Raw genomic sequence first — 17752 nt, forward strand, 5'->3', positions numbered from 1 at the left:
ATCTCCAAACAAGTTCGGTATGGTCCAATTATCAACAAAATATTTCCACCTTTAATATTTCATCATGAACGAATTTTATGTTAGTGGTTCTCCCCAACGTATCACTGTAGAAAAAATCTAAAAAAAAATTATCAGTTTCAGATATGAAGTCTGATATACATGGCAATAAATATGTATTCATTTCTTTATCACATTAGTCACAGCTATGAAATAGAGTTTTTGTGTTAAAATGCTAATGGGAATATAAGGATTGCGTACATTGGTTCTGATTGTTGATCTTGGTTCATCAAATAATAGACATATAAAAAGAACACATTGGGGAATCATTCAAATGATCGCGAAAAGGTCAGAATTTAAATCGCCTGAGAAATTCTGGCCTTGTGGTATTGTTGGCTTTACTGCCTAATAATCAGTAAATAGCAGGATTATACAGACTGTTGAATTATATCTATTACTACTGTCATTAAACGATTTAATTCACGTTATGATACTTTCTTTTGTATTACATCCTCGATACTCCACGGGTTACTATCACTGACGAGATATCCACCGCCGGGATATCGCATAGCGACACTGAAGGCTCTGTTTTCGACCATGTATGAGACAATAATTCAATTTTGCTTGTTACGAGCATTTTCATTGGCTTAAAAATTTACTTTATCAACCCATAAAGGAAAAAATGGCGTCGCCGTTTGTGACGTTGCTTCTGATTGGCTGAGATGACGGATGAGAGATTATCTTTAGTAAATTGAATGATAAGGAGTAACTTGAATACATTTTTTATGTTATGGAGATACGTGTATAACACAAAAATCTGAGTGTACTCTCATCATAAACCGCTTCGCGGTTAATTTAGAATACACTCAGATATTTGTGTTATATCTCCATAACATAAAAATCAATTCAAGTTATTCCTTAAGGTGTTTGGTTCTTTGAAGCATATAAAAATAATTTAATAACGGGTAAACGTGGCTTTGAAGTTGCCGCGCTGTCTCTAATAATCAAAGCAAGTCCCTGTAGGCTTGCGATTGGGTACCTATTTTTCTTCTGAACTGCCTTCACTTTTGCCATGAAATATTCCAGTTGTGGATATACCGAAAGTGATAGTAATAATTAATATTTGTATTAATGACTGGCTTCTTCCTAATATCTCAATGGACACTGCTTATCATGTTTAGTCTTTTTAAAGTTTCACTATCACAAGGAGACACGTGACAAACATACCGCAGCCTCCCATTCACACACTCAATGCACCGTACACATAGAAAGCCGTCCTTAGTTGTTCATAGGACTTAAAGCCTGATCAACAAACCCTTACATGTACCAGGTCTGCTATTTCCATTTTCAGATAATCATCAGAATGAATGAAGAAATTATTTTATTTCTGTGTCTTGTTTAATCTTTTTCGTGTCGTGAAAAAAAAAGAAATTTGATTATTTGATGTGATTTAAATGTAAGAATTTATTTAAAACTTTGTTTTACCGACGGTTTTATTTGTTTAATAAACTTGCGCATTTGTTCATAACTGAAGAATATTTATTAAAACTTACAACGTTTTAAATGCCCTTGGGTCACATGCATGCTTTATTTTAATGATCTTATTCAATCTCCTAATTCTTTATTTTGTTTTATATTATCTACACTGAACCACAAATTACATTCATGAAAATCATCATACAGTTGTTTTATTTAAAATTTAAGTGCTGTGTCTCTAACAGTATGCTTCGATAGGATAGCACTATAAAATGGACAAGAGTTTCCACTATTGAAAAGAGATTGAACATGGACATACTGCAGCCTTTGAAAATATACAGACATCCATACAAACACATTGCATAAACTAGAGGCCGTCCTTAAATGACCCTAGCTATTGAGAGGACACCCACGGAACCAACATTATTGAACCAACAGTAATAATAATTATAAATCATGCACACATATAAAAGAGAATGTTTGCCGTTTGCCATCAGTTCACAACACGGTATATAAATGTCCCGATAGAATATTGACTTTCTGTATTTACGGACGACACACGTAATCTCCAAATTGATATGCTATCGCAGGCACCCAATGAAGCAGATGAATATCTCAACAATGTCGTCTACAGCATGTTTATCTAACAACTGAAACCAGAATGGGATTAAATCCGGAACGGTTACGAAGAACTGTAGGACAGTTGATAATGTGGCTATTATTGACGAATAATCACGTCCAGAATGATAAGATTTATCAGACAGTCAAGCCAGATTTCAGAACATCCAGAAAATCATGTTTAACCTAGATCGTGTCTGTGAAAACGACTAAATATTACGAACGTTGGTGCCTTTGTTATGACATTTAGATGGATATTGCAAGTATTGGCACAAACGGAGTCTTTGTCAACAGTATAGTCACTCGTATTTTTAATTGGATTTACCTACTCAAATTCATAAAATTTTTATCCGGGTAAGCTCCATATCTTTGGCATGTTTCCTTGAAATACTTGTTTGTTTGTTTGTTTAATTAATTTAACGTCCTATTAAAAGCTATGGTCATGTAAGGACGGCCTACCATGTATGCGGTGTGTTGCGTGTATGTTGTGCGAGATGCTTGTTTTGAGAGACTGCTGTATATTCATGTTGTAATATAACACAGTCTAAGGTTAAAAGTTAATAAGTACAAAACTACACAGCAAACGCATCGAAACCAACATGAATGCGTAAATCGAATTCATCCTCCAAGTTACATGTATCTAATAAGAAGTCTGCCTTATCGTAAAAGGATCATATCAGTCAATTAGCAATTGTTGTAGAAGATAAAAACATGAAGGAATGCAATCTTAATGTAGAGTTTCGATTTGGAAATTCCACGAAAATGTAAAATGTTGGCAATTTATTCTACAAAAACAAGAGGCCCAGTGGGCTTGTATCACTCCCATGGTTATTATAATACCAAGCAACGTTCTTAATACAGGATCATTGTTTCTTTTCTGAAGAAATTTTAAGATATGCCTCTAATTTCCCTATTGGGGCTCATTCTTTATAAAATTTATACAAACTATGTTCCCCTTCCCTAAATGATTTTCTGACCAAATTTGGTTAGAAACCATGCAGAACTCTAAGACAAGTAGTGATTTATAGGATTTACCTCTATTTCCCCTATTGGGCCCGCCCCTCCTGCCCTCGGGAAGTCAGAGCCAAAATTTATACATACTCTGTTCCCCCTCCCCAAGGATGTTTCTGACCAAATTTGGTTACATTGCATGCAGAACACTATCACAGGTAGCGATTTAAAGGATATATAAACGGACGGACGGAAGACAGAAGTCGCGCCATGACATTAGAAGGCCAGGTGAGCTAAAAATATCTATGGACATCTTGCTCCGCCTTGCAGTTTGATTATCGCAGATTGGTTCCAGGTATTTACCCTTATTTTTTGTACATTCTCCTCTTTCATTTCTAATACATTTCCTCCATCTGATAGGTTATGGCTTTGTGTTAAAACCAAAGTTGTTAGGTAACGCACAATATAGATAATTAACTATAACTCATTTATATTAGTATTACAGTCTCTTAATTTCGAGTTACTCTCTGAGGAATATCATTAGCATTGAACTATTGAATCTATGGTCTCTATAGATGCGGGAAGTCTTCATAATTCGCGCCTGGCCACCACGAGATGATTGTCTGCAAAGCTCTGACATCTATATTGACCATAAATGCCGTAGGAAGATAGTTTAATACTTACATTTACATTATTAACTCATTATTAAAACATGGCTGTGATGTCATCTATTGTTATAGCTTGAGGTATAGTCGGAGCAAAGTCTACTATTATCACCTTTTACTGTGGAATAGTTGCCTTTTGCTGTGGAATAGTTTAAAGTTTATGAACTATTCCACGGGAAAAGGTGACTATTCCACATGTTGAAGGTGAATGTAGCGACTGGTGAACATACGTAGTCTAGCATGTAGTCAGAAATACATCCCCATAAACTTATTTTCACAATGCTGATAAACACACACACACACACACACACACATATATATATATACGATTTTCATCACTTCATTCCAAAATAAATTTCATCAGTTCTACCACAGCCATTGTATCCATAGCCTAGAAAAGAATTCACTTGAACAAATCTAGAAGAGAGAAGATTAAATCCAATGAAACAAATGCTGAATTATCTGCCAAAATGAAATCACGGATGCTTGACATGCTTTTTTCCCCATATTTTGTATATCCAAATCACTTCATATTCCATATAAATGGTATCAATCAAACAAATTACATCCCAACACATTTCAAGAAGATAATAATTCCAAAGGAATACTTTCAAAACACACACTCTTTTGCTACATGATTTCACTATTTTGTGTATATATCCAAAACATTGGGGATTATTTTGCTGTTGGGTTTTTCCTCTAAGGCCTGTGCTGAATGGGAAAAGATTTTTGTCCAAGTCACCTTATTTACATCCAAAAATCATCACTATTGCATATACAGAGCTACATATTTATGGTGCTCTATATAGAGCAGTGAAACTAAACTGAGTAAATGTTTCAGTGTGAGTACCATATAGTACCTGTGCATGGATATTTTAAAAAATCATGCAAATCATGATTTTTGTCTACCGAGTGAGGTAAATAAAAGAATCACGAATAGGTCTCAAGGTTTAAATTAGTAGTTAGGGTTTACCTGGAGCTGTGGAATAGTTAAACAATACCCAGTGTAATAGTGGAGAGTACCGGTGACATTCAGTGCCATGTTTTAAGTATGAGGAACACCTCAAATTGTTGAAAAGTCAAGATAATAAATAGTTTTCACCCCTTACGGGCCTCGAACAATTCATTATCTTGCCTATTCCACAGTTTGAGGTGTTTCTCCTATACTTAATGTTAACATAATTAATTCATTATTAGTCTCGGGATTAACATTGTTTCAGTTTGACCAGTAAAACCGTTTATCAACAACGATTTAATCCACAAGATGGAACAGCCGTTTTGACGGGGATCAGTTGATGTTATCATTTCATCATCAATAATGATTTGGGTGTCAGTTATTATACCACCATAGACTTCACTTTGGCTTAGTTAGGTTTAGTAGCGGTGGCAAGTAAAGGTAAATATATGTATATAAATGGTCCACGTAAGTGTGGCTCTTATGTTTTACAAATGGTGTTCAAAGAAGAAAGCTTTTTTTTCTATGTGTTTATTTATATTTTATTATATCACATCATTGACCGATTACTTTCATATCCTTCGTAGGTACACAACCGGACTTGTGACAACAAGGAAGGAATATAACGTTGTTCTAGTCACGTTACGTCATCAGTTTAGACGTAGTTACTGTCCCCGTAACCAGCCAACTCTGCAGCCCCACTCTCCCTGCACCGGAACAATGATACAATGCCAAACCGGAACTTCCGGTTCAAGCATGTGTAAATAATAGAATTCATGAAGCTGTTACTAACGGCAATCCAGCTGACAACGAATGAAACAGGAACACTGATGGATGCAGGCGAGAAAAGCCGAATAATCTCGGTAATTAAAAATGGCATCCACGAAATCTCAAAAGCTAGAACAATCGTACATATAACAAGCTTAGGCTTCAAAGATGACGGTTTCATAACAGCCTCTGATTCTATTCGGATAAGCTCCATGTCTTTGGCGTGCTTCCTTGAAATACAATACAATCTAAGGTTAAAGGTTAATATAAGAACAAAACTAGGCAACAAATGCACCGAGGCCAAAATGAATGTGTAAATCAAATTCACCCGCCAATTCGGACTACATAAAAAGGCGCCCTCTATATAGTACACGTCGCCAACTCCTGGAAACAGCATAGGCAGGTCAATAAGAAGGACACTGATCCACACCATGGCGATTATCTTGTACGACGTTCGATTGGTCATCCAGGAAACGTATTTCATTGGCTGTGTGACCGAAATCCATCTGTCTAACGTCAGGACTAGTAGGTTCCACATAGATAGGGAGGTCGCGTAGAAAAATATAAACCCGACTGCTTTGCATACTAGAATAGAAAGAAAAGCAAGAGTAGAGCATATATATTAGATTAGATATTAAATTTTAATCTCGTCTACCAGGGAAAACGTGACAAAATAGAAAAACAAGAACAACTATATCAAAATTTGAATAGAATTATAAATTTGCAGAGAACATGAAGACGACATTGGCAATAAAATCGCTTATAGCATTTATTTAACGTAATTGATGTCTTCTGTTGAAGTTTGCATGTTCGTCGGTAAAACATGGCTTTTATTTGATATAACGGTCTTACATTATCCGGGAAACCTGTCAATGTCTGTACAGGTAAATGTTTTATTTTCGAAATCATCATATTATCGACAGTACCAGGTTCCCCTTGTGAGTCAAGTTCTTTACTTTCTACTTATTGCTATTCATCTTTTCCTCCTCGCCACTCTGTTCTTTTCTTTTTAAAATATTATGTCAGAGTACTGCCTTTCTTTCGCGTGCGATTTTTTTCGCAAATTTCGTGATCAAGGTAATCACGAGAAAGTTTATCTCCGCGAACTAATATCTAAGACGATTATTGCTCTCAATTGATTTCAAATATATCTCAATTCAATTTTAAATCCGCGATTTGATGCCAAACCATACTGGGTTTTGTTGAAATTGTAAATGGACCTGAAGTGGACACGACCTATATTTGTATAACATTTGTCTACAATTAATTAAGCCAATTACATTTCAGCCTGACGAATGTCTGGTTCTAAGCTCCTTATTCTTTTTTATTCGCTCAATGCAGAAGTATATATGTATATAATTTTGGCCCAGTTTGATACATTTACAGTTTTGAGCGAATAATCACCTTAAAACGGGTATTCAATCCATGTGTATCTTGGGTTTTTCTTCTATTATGAAGCCATATATACGGTGATACTTTAGAGTTCATTGAATTGTTAGAAAGATACTTTGAAACAAACTAATTGAACGCAATATGCACAAGTATTATTGAAATTGTAAATGTTTGAAACTTACCCGAGTCGGAAAATGCCCATTTATCTTGTAGAGATGAAACAAACGAAAATATCACAAGAATTCCAACCATGATATCAGCGGTTGCTAAAGAAATAACGAAATTGCCAGCAGGAGTCCTTAATGATTTTGTTTTTAATGTCACAGCTATATTTAACAAGTTTCCCAAGGTTGTACACATCATTATGATGAAAATAAGAATCACTTTCATATAAAAATAAAACACATGTTCGGTAATCTCCGTATTTTGTTTGGCAAATTCCGTATTCCGTTCGGTAGACACCGTATTTAGTTCGGTAAATTCCGTGTTAGCAACATTGGAGTTCACAGAGTGTTGTGGTGGTAACCATGGTTCTGTTGACTGGATCACATTCGAGGACATGAGTACTGCATCGCTCGGGAACGAATAGTCTCCGAGTGTCTGTTAGCTAAAACTGTACAACTTCGTGTGGAATCACTGTAAAGTAGAACGATATATGATTTCTAGAATGTTGAGGAATCTGCAAAACCTGCGGTAGTTGCAGCCAAGTTCAAAAACAACAACCAAAACCAATTTACATTCCAAAAAATAAAAAGAAAGTTAAATAATATTCGATATTGAACACCATTAGGCTTTAGAAGTAATGTTAATGCCACAGATAGTCGTAAGATGTATTAATATATATCAAAGATATATTTGATGTCAATATAAAATGAATTAGTTTCTAAATTGAATTGAGTTTCTTCATGTGTCACACGGTTTTTTAAATTTTGTAATGGAAATCCCTTTATACGAACCCAACCTGCTATAAACATTTTAATTAAGATTTTACACCGTGAACCCCATATAAGATATTATAATTGAACGTGTATAAGTCACGGTATATTACTCTATCTACAGTATATTCGTTTATGAGGCACGAGTTAGGATTATTCTATTTGGTTTGGTTTGGGCTTGAGCTATTATATTAACATTCTATTAATAGTCCATATGTTATTTAAGGACAGCCACATGTGTATGAAGTGTGTTGCGGTGTATATATGTATGATTTTTATGAGTCCGCGGTATATTCACGTTGTGTATACTTGTCATTGTGGAGCTCTTGTTATTTGTATATGGTTATCTCACTGAAGCATGTCGTCGAAGACGCCGAACAAGCAAACCCCACCCGTCACATTAGATTGACAACGGGCAAAACAGTCGTCCCACTCACAATCAAACAAACAAACATACATGTTTAAATAAATGTCATATTAACAACAAGGGTCATGGAAGGATGGCCTCCCATGTGTATGAGGTGTGTTGAGCGTAAGAAATGCATGTGTGTGTTTTGAGAGACTGCGGTATATTCGTGTTGTGTCTTCTTGTATAGTGGAACTCTTGTCCTTTTTATAGTGTTATATCACTGAAGCATGCCGCCGAAAATATAAATTATCAAACCGCACCTGGTTACATTATACTGACAACGGGCGAACCAATCTCCAAACTATCTTAAACTGGCTATAGTGTGTCTCGGCCAGAGCCTACTTCAATTGGGCGGCGTCAAAGGAGACGTTAGGAAGTAGAAAGTTAGGTTAGTTAAGAGAAAAGATAATATCTAAATTTAGTCGCCTTTTACGTTCAATAGGCGTAACAGGTAAAATGCTAACGCCCTGCCTGTAGGGTGATAAATCAACTCACAGTCTAATATTACAAAGGAATAGCGTGCTTATAGAATTAAGTGACACACAAAATCACCACCACTGGACACAGAGAGGGATATACTTACATTAGAGTCTTTCAAAGTTATATGTGCGATCATTTCTTCAGCAAGTTATTAAAACCAGCAGGTTTAATTAATTTAACTGTGAAAATCGTGCAAATACACAGACAAACATAATATGATGTCTTATAAACATTATTTATAATACAGTACCTATGCCTTGTAAAATATTGTATTGATGCCTAATCATTATATATGTTAGATGGAAACATACCTGCATAAATCACTTTACAATAACTAAAACAAACGCTATAAAATGAAAAATAAATAAATCGTAGACCACAACTTGGCTTCATGCTCTGACCGTATGAACTCATTTCACAGCACTGTAGGTCATGATTTTTGGCAGTACAAGTACTATCAAAAATCATTTTCAGCTCTCATTTGTACTTGTAAAAGTAAAACCAATGTATTGTAAGTATTGTAATTTTCAAAATGTTGACATTTTATGGCGTTTAATAAAATATTGAAAGCTCTTCTTGATCCCTGAGTATGAAAGTTACGGCATATATAATTTTAATGTTATAAGTGCCTTAATTTCCAAACTCACTAATCAAAAAGAACTTTTTATTATGTTATTCACCATAAAATACCATCCTTTGAGAATTACAATACGTACAATGCATAGGTTGTTATAATTAAGTCAAATAAGAGTTAAAGTGAATTTTGGCATTACTGCCAAACTCATTGTATCTACGTCTAGAGAGCGGTATACGTAAAATGCGTACACACGGTCAAACCTAGAAGCCAAGTTGTCTCCCATTTCATTTGACTCACAGTGATATCGGTAATTATAAAGTGACTTTTAAGATATATGTTTTCATGTTAACATACATAAAGCATAAAGCAACAACCATTACGTAAATTCTGTGTGGTAATTAAAGCATAATATAAAGCATTTTACATCTTTGTACGTGATTTTGATTGATTTTCACTCAAAACTTGTAGTTTTAAATAAATTACCAAAGAAAAAATAGCATGTTAAAATGTTCACCCAGTTATGACACATGTAACTTTAATGTTAGCAGACGACAAGTGTAAAAAACAAAACGATCAAACGCAATGTGTGGGCGGCGGGAAAGTGTTTAGGTCCATAAATAAGATAAACAAAATCAATATTGAATTTTAAAATAGCATTAAATTACATGTGGAAATTTATTAAAGTAGAAATTAAATAACCTGAATATCACCGAGTGAAAATCACCAGATGTGTCTATAGCTATCTAACAGGTGAAATATATGACGTAAACTTGATATCTTCTATGCTACGATGTAGGTAGATGTTGTGAGTATGTTTCTCTATACACAGTATTTTGTAAAGAGACTACATGAAGTTTGAAGATATTGTTACAACATTTATATATTTTTTCCAGCATCAATTAAACTATTCCGAATGAAACACGAACAAAATGAAATATATAAAGTGGAACCTCGGTAATCCGAACGTCGTTCGGTTGTTCGGATTATCGTTGGACCACTGTAGTGTATTTAGCGTTTAAAGTAAACCAGCAACTTCATTCCTTAAAAGAGGTGCGTTTTTCCTTCTAATTTATATTTTGTTTGATAGTATTCGCAGTGGATATTAACGGAAGCGTTTAATTTCGTGATTTAAATGTTTAAATCTTTGATTAATTAAGATTGTTTTATATTTTACACAAAATATTCAATGTGAGAATATTTTCGCGGTAATTTCTCGCTCCGTAAATTTCCATGTTTTTAATTATTGTATAAATCGCTGTTCAGAAGGTATAGTGAATGTGTGAATAAAATATAGATTCGAATTAAAATTTGTCAGTGATTCTTATATAAACAAATTACATTTACGTAATGATGTTCTTCAGCAAAGCGGCTAGAATAATGCAGGGATTTTTTTAAAGTGTATGACCTTAAAACTCAAAAGTGTTAACTCGATACTCGGAGATATTAACTCGAAAATGGAAAACGTTAACTCCAAATGTAATATAATTCCTCGACTTCATCCTAGCTACAAAGTTAAAATGATAATAGGTCTTAGTTTTATTGGTATGATTTGTTGTTTCATTAACATTGATCGGTAAAATATAATGTAATATTGAATAATACCAAATAGACTCAAACATTTATAAAAAATATAACAGACTTGAAATATTTCCAAATAAAATTAAGACATTTTATCAATATATAATAGTATTATAAAAGATAAACTATGCATAACAGACTTGAAATATTACCAAATAAGCCTCGAACATTTTACCAATATATAATAGTATTATAAAGGTAAAATATATATAACAGACTTGAATATTACCAAATTTAAAAAAAAGTATCAATATACAAGATTATAATATATTGTAAAACATAAAATAGATATAACAGACTTGAAAATATACCAAATGAAACATAATACAATTAAAGATGCTCCACCGCTGACAAATGCATATTTTTTCACTATCAAAAGAAGGAGCAAACGATTTAGTATTATTGCTTCAGTTACAAAGTTAACTTACTTTACACCATTACCACCATTGAAAAGTTTGAGCTTCTAATATATTTTAAGTTAAAAACATAAAAAATAATTATTTGCATTCCGAAAAAATTCCGTGGCACTATATCATATATGGAAAGAAGATACTGATTTCCCATGCACCAAAGGCAAAAAAAATATTTTACATTGTATTTTTTTGTGTTAATTAGACATATATAAACATGATTAAACACCAATTATAATATCATTTATGCTCTGTCGGCGATGAAGCATCTTAAGCACCCATACAAAGTAATTAAATACTTGGACATCTACATTGTACATACCGTTAGGAGAGGGATATACAGTGGTGTATTTTGACGTCGTCCAAGTTTCGTTCTATGGTATCCTATTTGTGTTTTTATTTGACATTTGACAGCATTGTGAAACAAATCCAATCCTTATCCTTCAATCCACGTGACCTCCATTTGTCTGAAACTCGTTTTTTGATGATGTCACAGTTGAAAGCACGTGCCGCTCCCTGGGACATCAATGTTGCAGCTCAAAAGAAATTGTGGTTGTTTGATGTCCTCTCTGTCCTGTGACAAGTCATGTGAATATCAGCTGGACATCTGAAAATTATATTTTCAATATGAATTAGGTATAATTCGATCTAATGACATTTTGTATGATCAGTTTTTAAAGTGCCTATAACTCTTGTACAATTATACGTTTATTCAATAATACACAGACGGAAGTATTGCAAAAATCATAATTTTCGAATGCTAATGTAAGCATATACAGTATTGAAATTAAGCTCGCTAGCATACAATGTGTCCTGCTATATCAGACATCTAGTATCTGCTTATCTTGTTTCACATACATGTATGTTCATGGCTTACCTCCATATACTGAGTAAAATAATATACATACTATGTAGCATTGAACCAAAAATACATAACATAATAAGACTATTTTGAATAACGATCGAATTGAACAAGTACTGACAATAGAAGATAAATGACATAATTTGAATTAATCTGCAGTTAATGAACGAATTCATGAAACACGGAAACAGGAAACGGAAGCTGCTCATACATGGAGGAAGTAATTGATGATGATATTAGCCAATTATTCAGTGGGCGATAAAAGCTAAATCCGGATTTCCAGTCATGTATTATCATAAAACAATGTGATAGATAATAGCAACATCAAACACATAATATCAAAGTTAATAGTTCCAAATTGAAAGAAATTATATTTTGAAAATCAAAAGTTCTTCTCCGTTATTTTCCGCGTGACCTACTCAGGTTTATACGTTGTTGTCCTTAACGCAAGTCCCATCTCTATTATCTCATAGCTCCCATATGTGTTTACCACAAGTTTTGAACTTTCAAAGCAACATTATGGATTAAACTGTTAATGCTTGACTGTAGAAAAGCACGATATATAACTGATCTGTATAATGTGGTGGCCTAGTGATTAAGATATCGCGACATATAACCACAAGCCCGTCACTTTGCGAGTTCGAATCCCATGTGGGGCAGCTGCTACGCACTGACCGCTGGTCGGTGATTTTTCTCCGGGAACTCCTGACATTTAAATCATACTAATGGTTGTTAGGACATTAAACTAATCAAATCGTATACATGATCTGCATGAAAACCTACATAGCTTTGTGAGTAAGAAATACATGTAATGCTACAGAATTCACCCTAGAGAAACCAAATAATCGAGTCTTCTGCCCCTCCTGATGGATTTTGTTTACAATGTATTTCGTAAATAATCACATTTGTTCAATGACGCTTCCGTCCGGATTGTAGGTGATCCGGAATATCGGCGTTCGGATTTTGGAATTGAATAAATACGAATGACAACTTGAAATTGAGAGAAGTCGCTGAAAAAAACCAGAAATCATCGAATCCGAATTAACGAACACAGTATAAATATGATACTTGACGCCGAAAAAAACACATGAAGAATTGACCAATTGTTCTGAATATGTATAGCCTCTCTTTCCTTTGTCGACAACACGTCAGTCTTAATTTGCATATTTGAAAGGAGGACGTTGAAAAATGCGCTCCATGTTGAAATCATACCATTTTTCAACGTTGAGGATATTTTCGCGATTTCGCGGATCTTGTTATGACCACGAAAAAAATTATCTGCAATATTTTGAGAATTTGTAAAATCATACTTATCAAGAAACCCAGATCGCTTAGCACAATACCCACTATACCGTTACACAATATCAAGTCATATCAACAAGTATTCAAAACGTATGATTTATAGCCATTCTATAAGTTATTTCAAACGAATTTCCCATTGATACTACCATTTACCATAATCATTTTCGTCGGTCTCCATCAAACTCCATCTATTACCAATCCCTAATATGCCATAAAGTCAACTCCGCGTTCAGTCCATGTACTGCATGCAGTGTTATCTACGTTAGCTGATTATATCTTTACTGCATTGAATATAAATGAAAGCAAATGAAGCATCAGAGAAATGTTTGATCTATTCATGATATCGGCATTACTAGGTCCGTATATAAACTTCTGTGGAATGAACAGTGCTTTTAAAGTCTATTACAGTATCGGTATTATAAAATGATCAAATGAATATCTGATCATATGAACAATTGCGCGCCAAGCCCAGACCATGCGAATGTTCCTAACTGCCGGGCTCCATTTAATATAATTTACTTAGTTAATAATTAAGTCTGTGCCCGGATAATTCCGTCCGTATTTTAAGTTTTCCGGACTATAGACATCCCATTTTTGCGTAATCCCACTACACCAAAACAAAACAAATTATCTTAATATTTGTTTGTGTTAATTAGACACATATATACACGATTAGACAGTCGTTATTGTTCAGATGATGAGTAGCATTTATGCTCTGTCGGCGGTGGAGCATCTTTAAGGTCAGCTACGGACACGTACATTTAGTACAATAAACCGCGCCCGGTCACGCTATACTGATTATGATGAGTACACGAGTTGTCCCACTAAAGCTTGTATTATGTAGGAGCAGAAGTTATCGTTTTGTATACAATATTGTGTTTGTACGATATTACTATACTTTTAGCAGGGTATGAAATGGTCTCTATGAATACTAGTGGAGTATTACTGCAGTGAATCAAAAATTAAAAAAAAAATGCTATTTTAGGTTTCAATTTTTTTGGCATTCACATGCATGTAAATATCATTTCTGTTTTAAAGTACATACTATCATTCTTAATATCTACCGTATCGCTCAAAATATGTCAATCTCACAGTCGGTAGAACTGCAATGCTTCCCCTTCGGAAGACCGTCATGCTTTTATGTAAGTAAATAATACCTGGATGTGATTTCAATCTCTTCAATACGTTGCCTGGAGGGCCTGGTTTGTTCTTAGCTCCACTTGCAGTTATATTGTTGTTCTAAAGACGAATTCATTATCTGTCTAGAAGTCTTCAGGGCTACGGTATGACAGGCTAAGTATACAATCACTTATATTTACGAGACTATTACATACATTTATTCCGGTTGGGACGGATATTTCGATATCACCATTGGAATACGTCATTAGGGTCATCTGTATCATTGTAACATTTGATTGAGTATAACTACCTACCGTCTTTTGAGAGAGTTAAAGGTCTATCATATCTCTGGGAGTTTTTATTAATATCTAATTGTTTTTGTGCCTAACTATTTTGTTTTGCTGTAACATTATTCCTTTATCAAATTGTTGTATCTTTATTTAAAAATGTGGGCTTCTCTCCTGTTATTTCATATTGTTTTGCTAATCTAATTAATTGCCAATGCAGACTCATCCATGCCTTTTTTACAAAACTTTATATGTTTTACCAAAATGTTCTAGTCATTTTATTTTCAAACACTTTCAACACAAGAGCGAGCCCACAACGGAATGCCAAAGGTGAGACGGTGTAAAGGAAGACGTTAAGTATGAAGAAATTTACTAAGGAAAACGAGAAAAGATAATATCCTAAACTTAGTTGCCCTTTAAGATATGCAATAGAGGCAACAGGTACAATTCAAACGTCCTACTTGCAGGACACTGAAACATGCCGCCCACAACATGGTGTGCGATGCGATTTTTCCTTCATGATAGCATTTGCTAAGTGTTTTTTCTGTCATAAATAATCTTAAACCTACATGACGCACTTAACTGAAGAGCATGTCTCTAGAATTTTCTATGACAGATATCAAAATTAAGCATGACGTTTTACGTTTTGTATTAACTTATATCAGGTCAACTGTAGAGGCCATTTAAGGACAGATTCCTTTGTCCACTTTGTGTGATGAGTGCAGTTGCCTATTATGGGACTAAATATATTTAATTAATATATGTACGTGCGATGGCGTATGGCAGATCTGAGTATGTGAGACGCTTGGCTATCTTAGTCACTTAAGTAAACTAACTTTCATTCGCGTGCGATTTACTTTCACGAATTTCGTGATGCAAGTAAATTCGCGAAAGTTTATCTCCGCAAATTAATTTTTACATCATATATATATATATTGATAGGAATTATCATTTAGTTATTGAAAAAATTGTTTTGAAATGCAATGTTATCGTAACGGCGTATAAATCACTTTGAAAGTTTTACACTAAATAAAACAATTAATTGTGTTGCTGAAAAATGAATTGATTATCACTTTGCTATGCAGGTGTATGCTTCCAGAATGCCAATGCGCTGCCTCGGGTATATATAATGTATGCCCTCACAAACTTAAATTGTTTATGATTGTTGAATTTACTTCCATTATAATAAATTGGAAATATGCAAAATATTACAGAACTCTAAACAGTGGACCCTCGGTAATCCGAACACTGTAAGATGTCATATTATATTATCTAAATGGGATAACTTTGCCCGACTTAGCGCCCAAGGTACTCTGTTAGAATTGTCTGTCCGTTGTAAACCCGTTCGTTTACACCTTACCCCAATCAATCGTTTGTCATCAGTCTGGTTGCAGGTAATTGGCCTATATCAACAAAACTTAATTAAAGTCGGCTCATCCAGTTCTTGTTATATATACCAGATGTGGCCCTGTGTGCCCGGAGGCTACTTAGGGCGTAATTTCTCACCGCATTATTAGTGAATCATGAACCACGGCCACGTATTCTATCCATCAACACTACGAGAGCGTAATTTATTAATTTATGGTTCGGTCATGAATTGCCTAAACGAGTTCATTATGTACATATCTTATGTATTATATATAAATGTTTAATTTCTGACAAGATAATGTCACATAATATAGTGATGGCCGGTAACTAAAATGTTCTTCATCCAACTGTATACAGTGGTCCAGCGATAATCCGAACACTAGTTCTCTATAATTCAAAACTATTCGGATTGCGAATGTTCCGAACTGTCGGATTCAATTTATTTATTGAAATTTTTAAATCCGTTCCGGATAGGTCAGTTCGCATTGTGAATTTTCCGGACAATCGGCGTCTGGATTATCGCGATTTCACTATATTAAAGATTTGCATCCGATAGTGCTATTTAATTTCTTCACTGTATTTTAATTTGGCAGTTTCATAGTGAAATAATAATTATCATAAAGCACGCGATTTCAGATGATATGTATACAAATAACATGCTATGAGTAATACAGTTATAATTAGTGCAATATGCTGGTTAAGCATTTTTAACTTTTCATCAATCATAAAAAAGATTTTGAAATATTTTTGTCCATTAGCAATCTATTTGAATTCAAAAATTAATTGCACTGCCTTCAAAAAGCACTTGTTTGACCCAATAAATACGTTTTTTCTCACTTCTCGATCGTTGTTTTAAACATTAACTTATTTAGAAACTAATGACATTAACACCTTCTCTTCCACAGAAACATCAAACATTAAAATACAAATATCAAAGCTATTTTTGTTAAATAGGAAAACTTACCCAAAATTGTGTTCTTCGTTTTCCGTATCCACAGTCTAAATCCCCTAAGTTATATCAGAGAGGTGTTCGGATCTCTCGGGATCATACCGTCATCACTTGTCTTAATCGGATATCTGACATGCTCCGAATAGCGTACATGAGTATGCTAGTGTTCCGAATAGCAGAGTTCATATACTATCGTTTGGAACACACTGCAAGAGCCAAATTGATCATAACCACTGTACATAATACACGTGTCCCTGTGGATTTATCGATATCATGCGGGAATGATATCTCAAACTCTGCGGCAGGAACTACCGATGCATGATACCTGACCCAGGGTTCCTTACTACAACGAACTCATAAAACCCTAATTCCAATATTCAGGTCTAATATAAAAAAATATTCCCCAGCAAATTAGACGGTTACCTTTGTTGAATTGAGACCCTGAGTTTATCTGTCTCACATCATGCAGTTTCCCACATGACCTCTCAAAATCGTGATGTTTCGGACGGGTACGAAATGGTCCCTATATGTTGTAGTGGAGCACTGCCTCAGAAAATAACTCGGGCACAGTTTTCTATACTTTGTTGTAGGTTTCCAATTATTTCAAGCGAATACGTGCATTTATATATTATTTTTATCCAAAAGAAACATAAC

General features: G+C 34.4%; 1 protein-coding gene across 1 annotated transcript; it reads right to left on the reverse strand.

Moving 5' to 3' along the window:
* Positions 1–5227: 5227 nt before the first annotated feature.
* LOC138330844 (tachykinin-like peptides receptor 99D) lies at positions 5228–17231 on the reverse strand. Its single transcript, XM_069278349.1, has 4 exons — positions 17114–17231; positions 11534–11818; positions 7005–7458; positions 5228–6015 (listed from the first exon to the last, which is right to left on the reverse strand). Exons 3-4 carry the CDS (start codon positions 7381–7383, stop codon positions 5318–5320), a joined length of 1077 nt encoding a protein of 358 aa, XP_069134450.1. The 5' UTR covers positions 7384–7458; positions 11534–11818; positions 17114–17231; the 3' UTR covers positions 5228–5317.
* Positions 17232–17752: the final 521 nt, after the last annotated feature.

Source organism: Argopecten irradians, chromosome 9 (assembly GCF_041381155.1).
Source record: "Argopecten irradians isolate NY chromosome 9, Ai_NY, whole genome shotgun sequence".
In the NCBI taxonomy this organism is placed as follows: domain Eukaryota; kingdom Metazoa; phylum Mollusca; class Bivalvia; order Pectinida; family Pectinidae; genus Argopecten; species Argopecten irradians.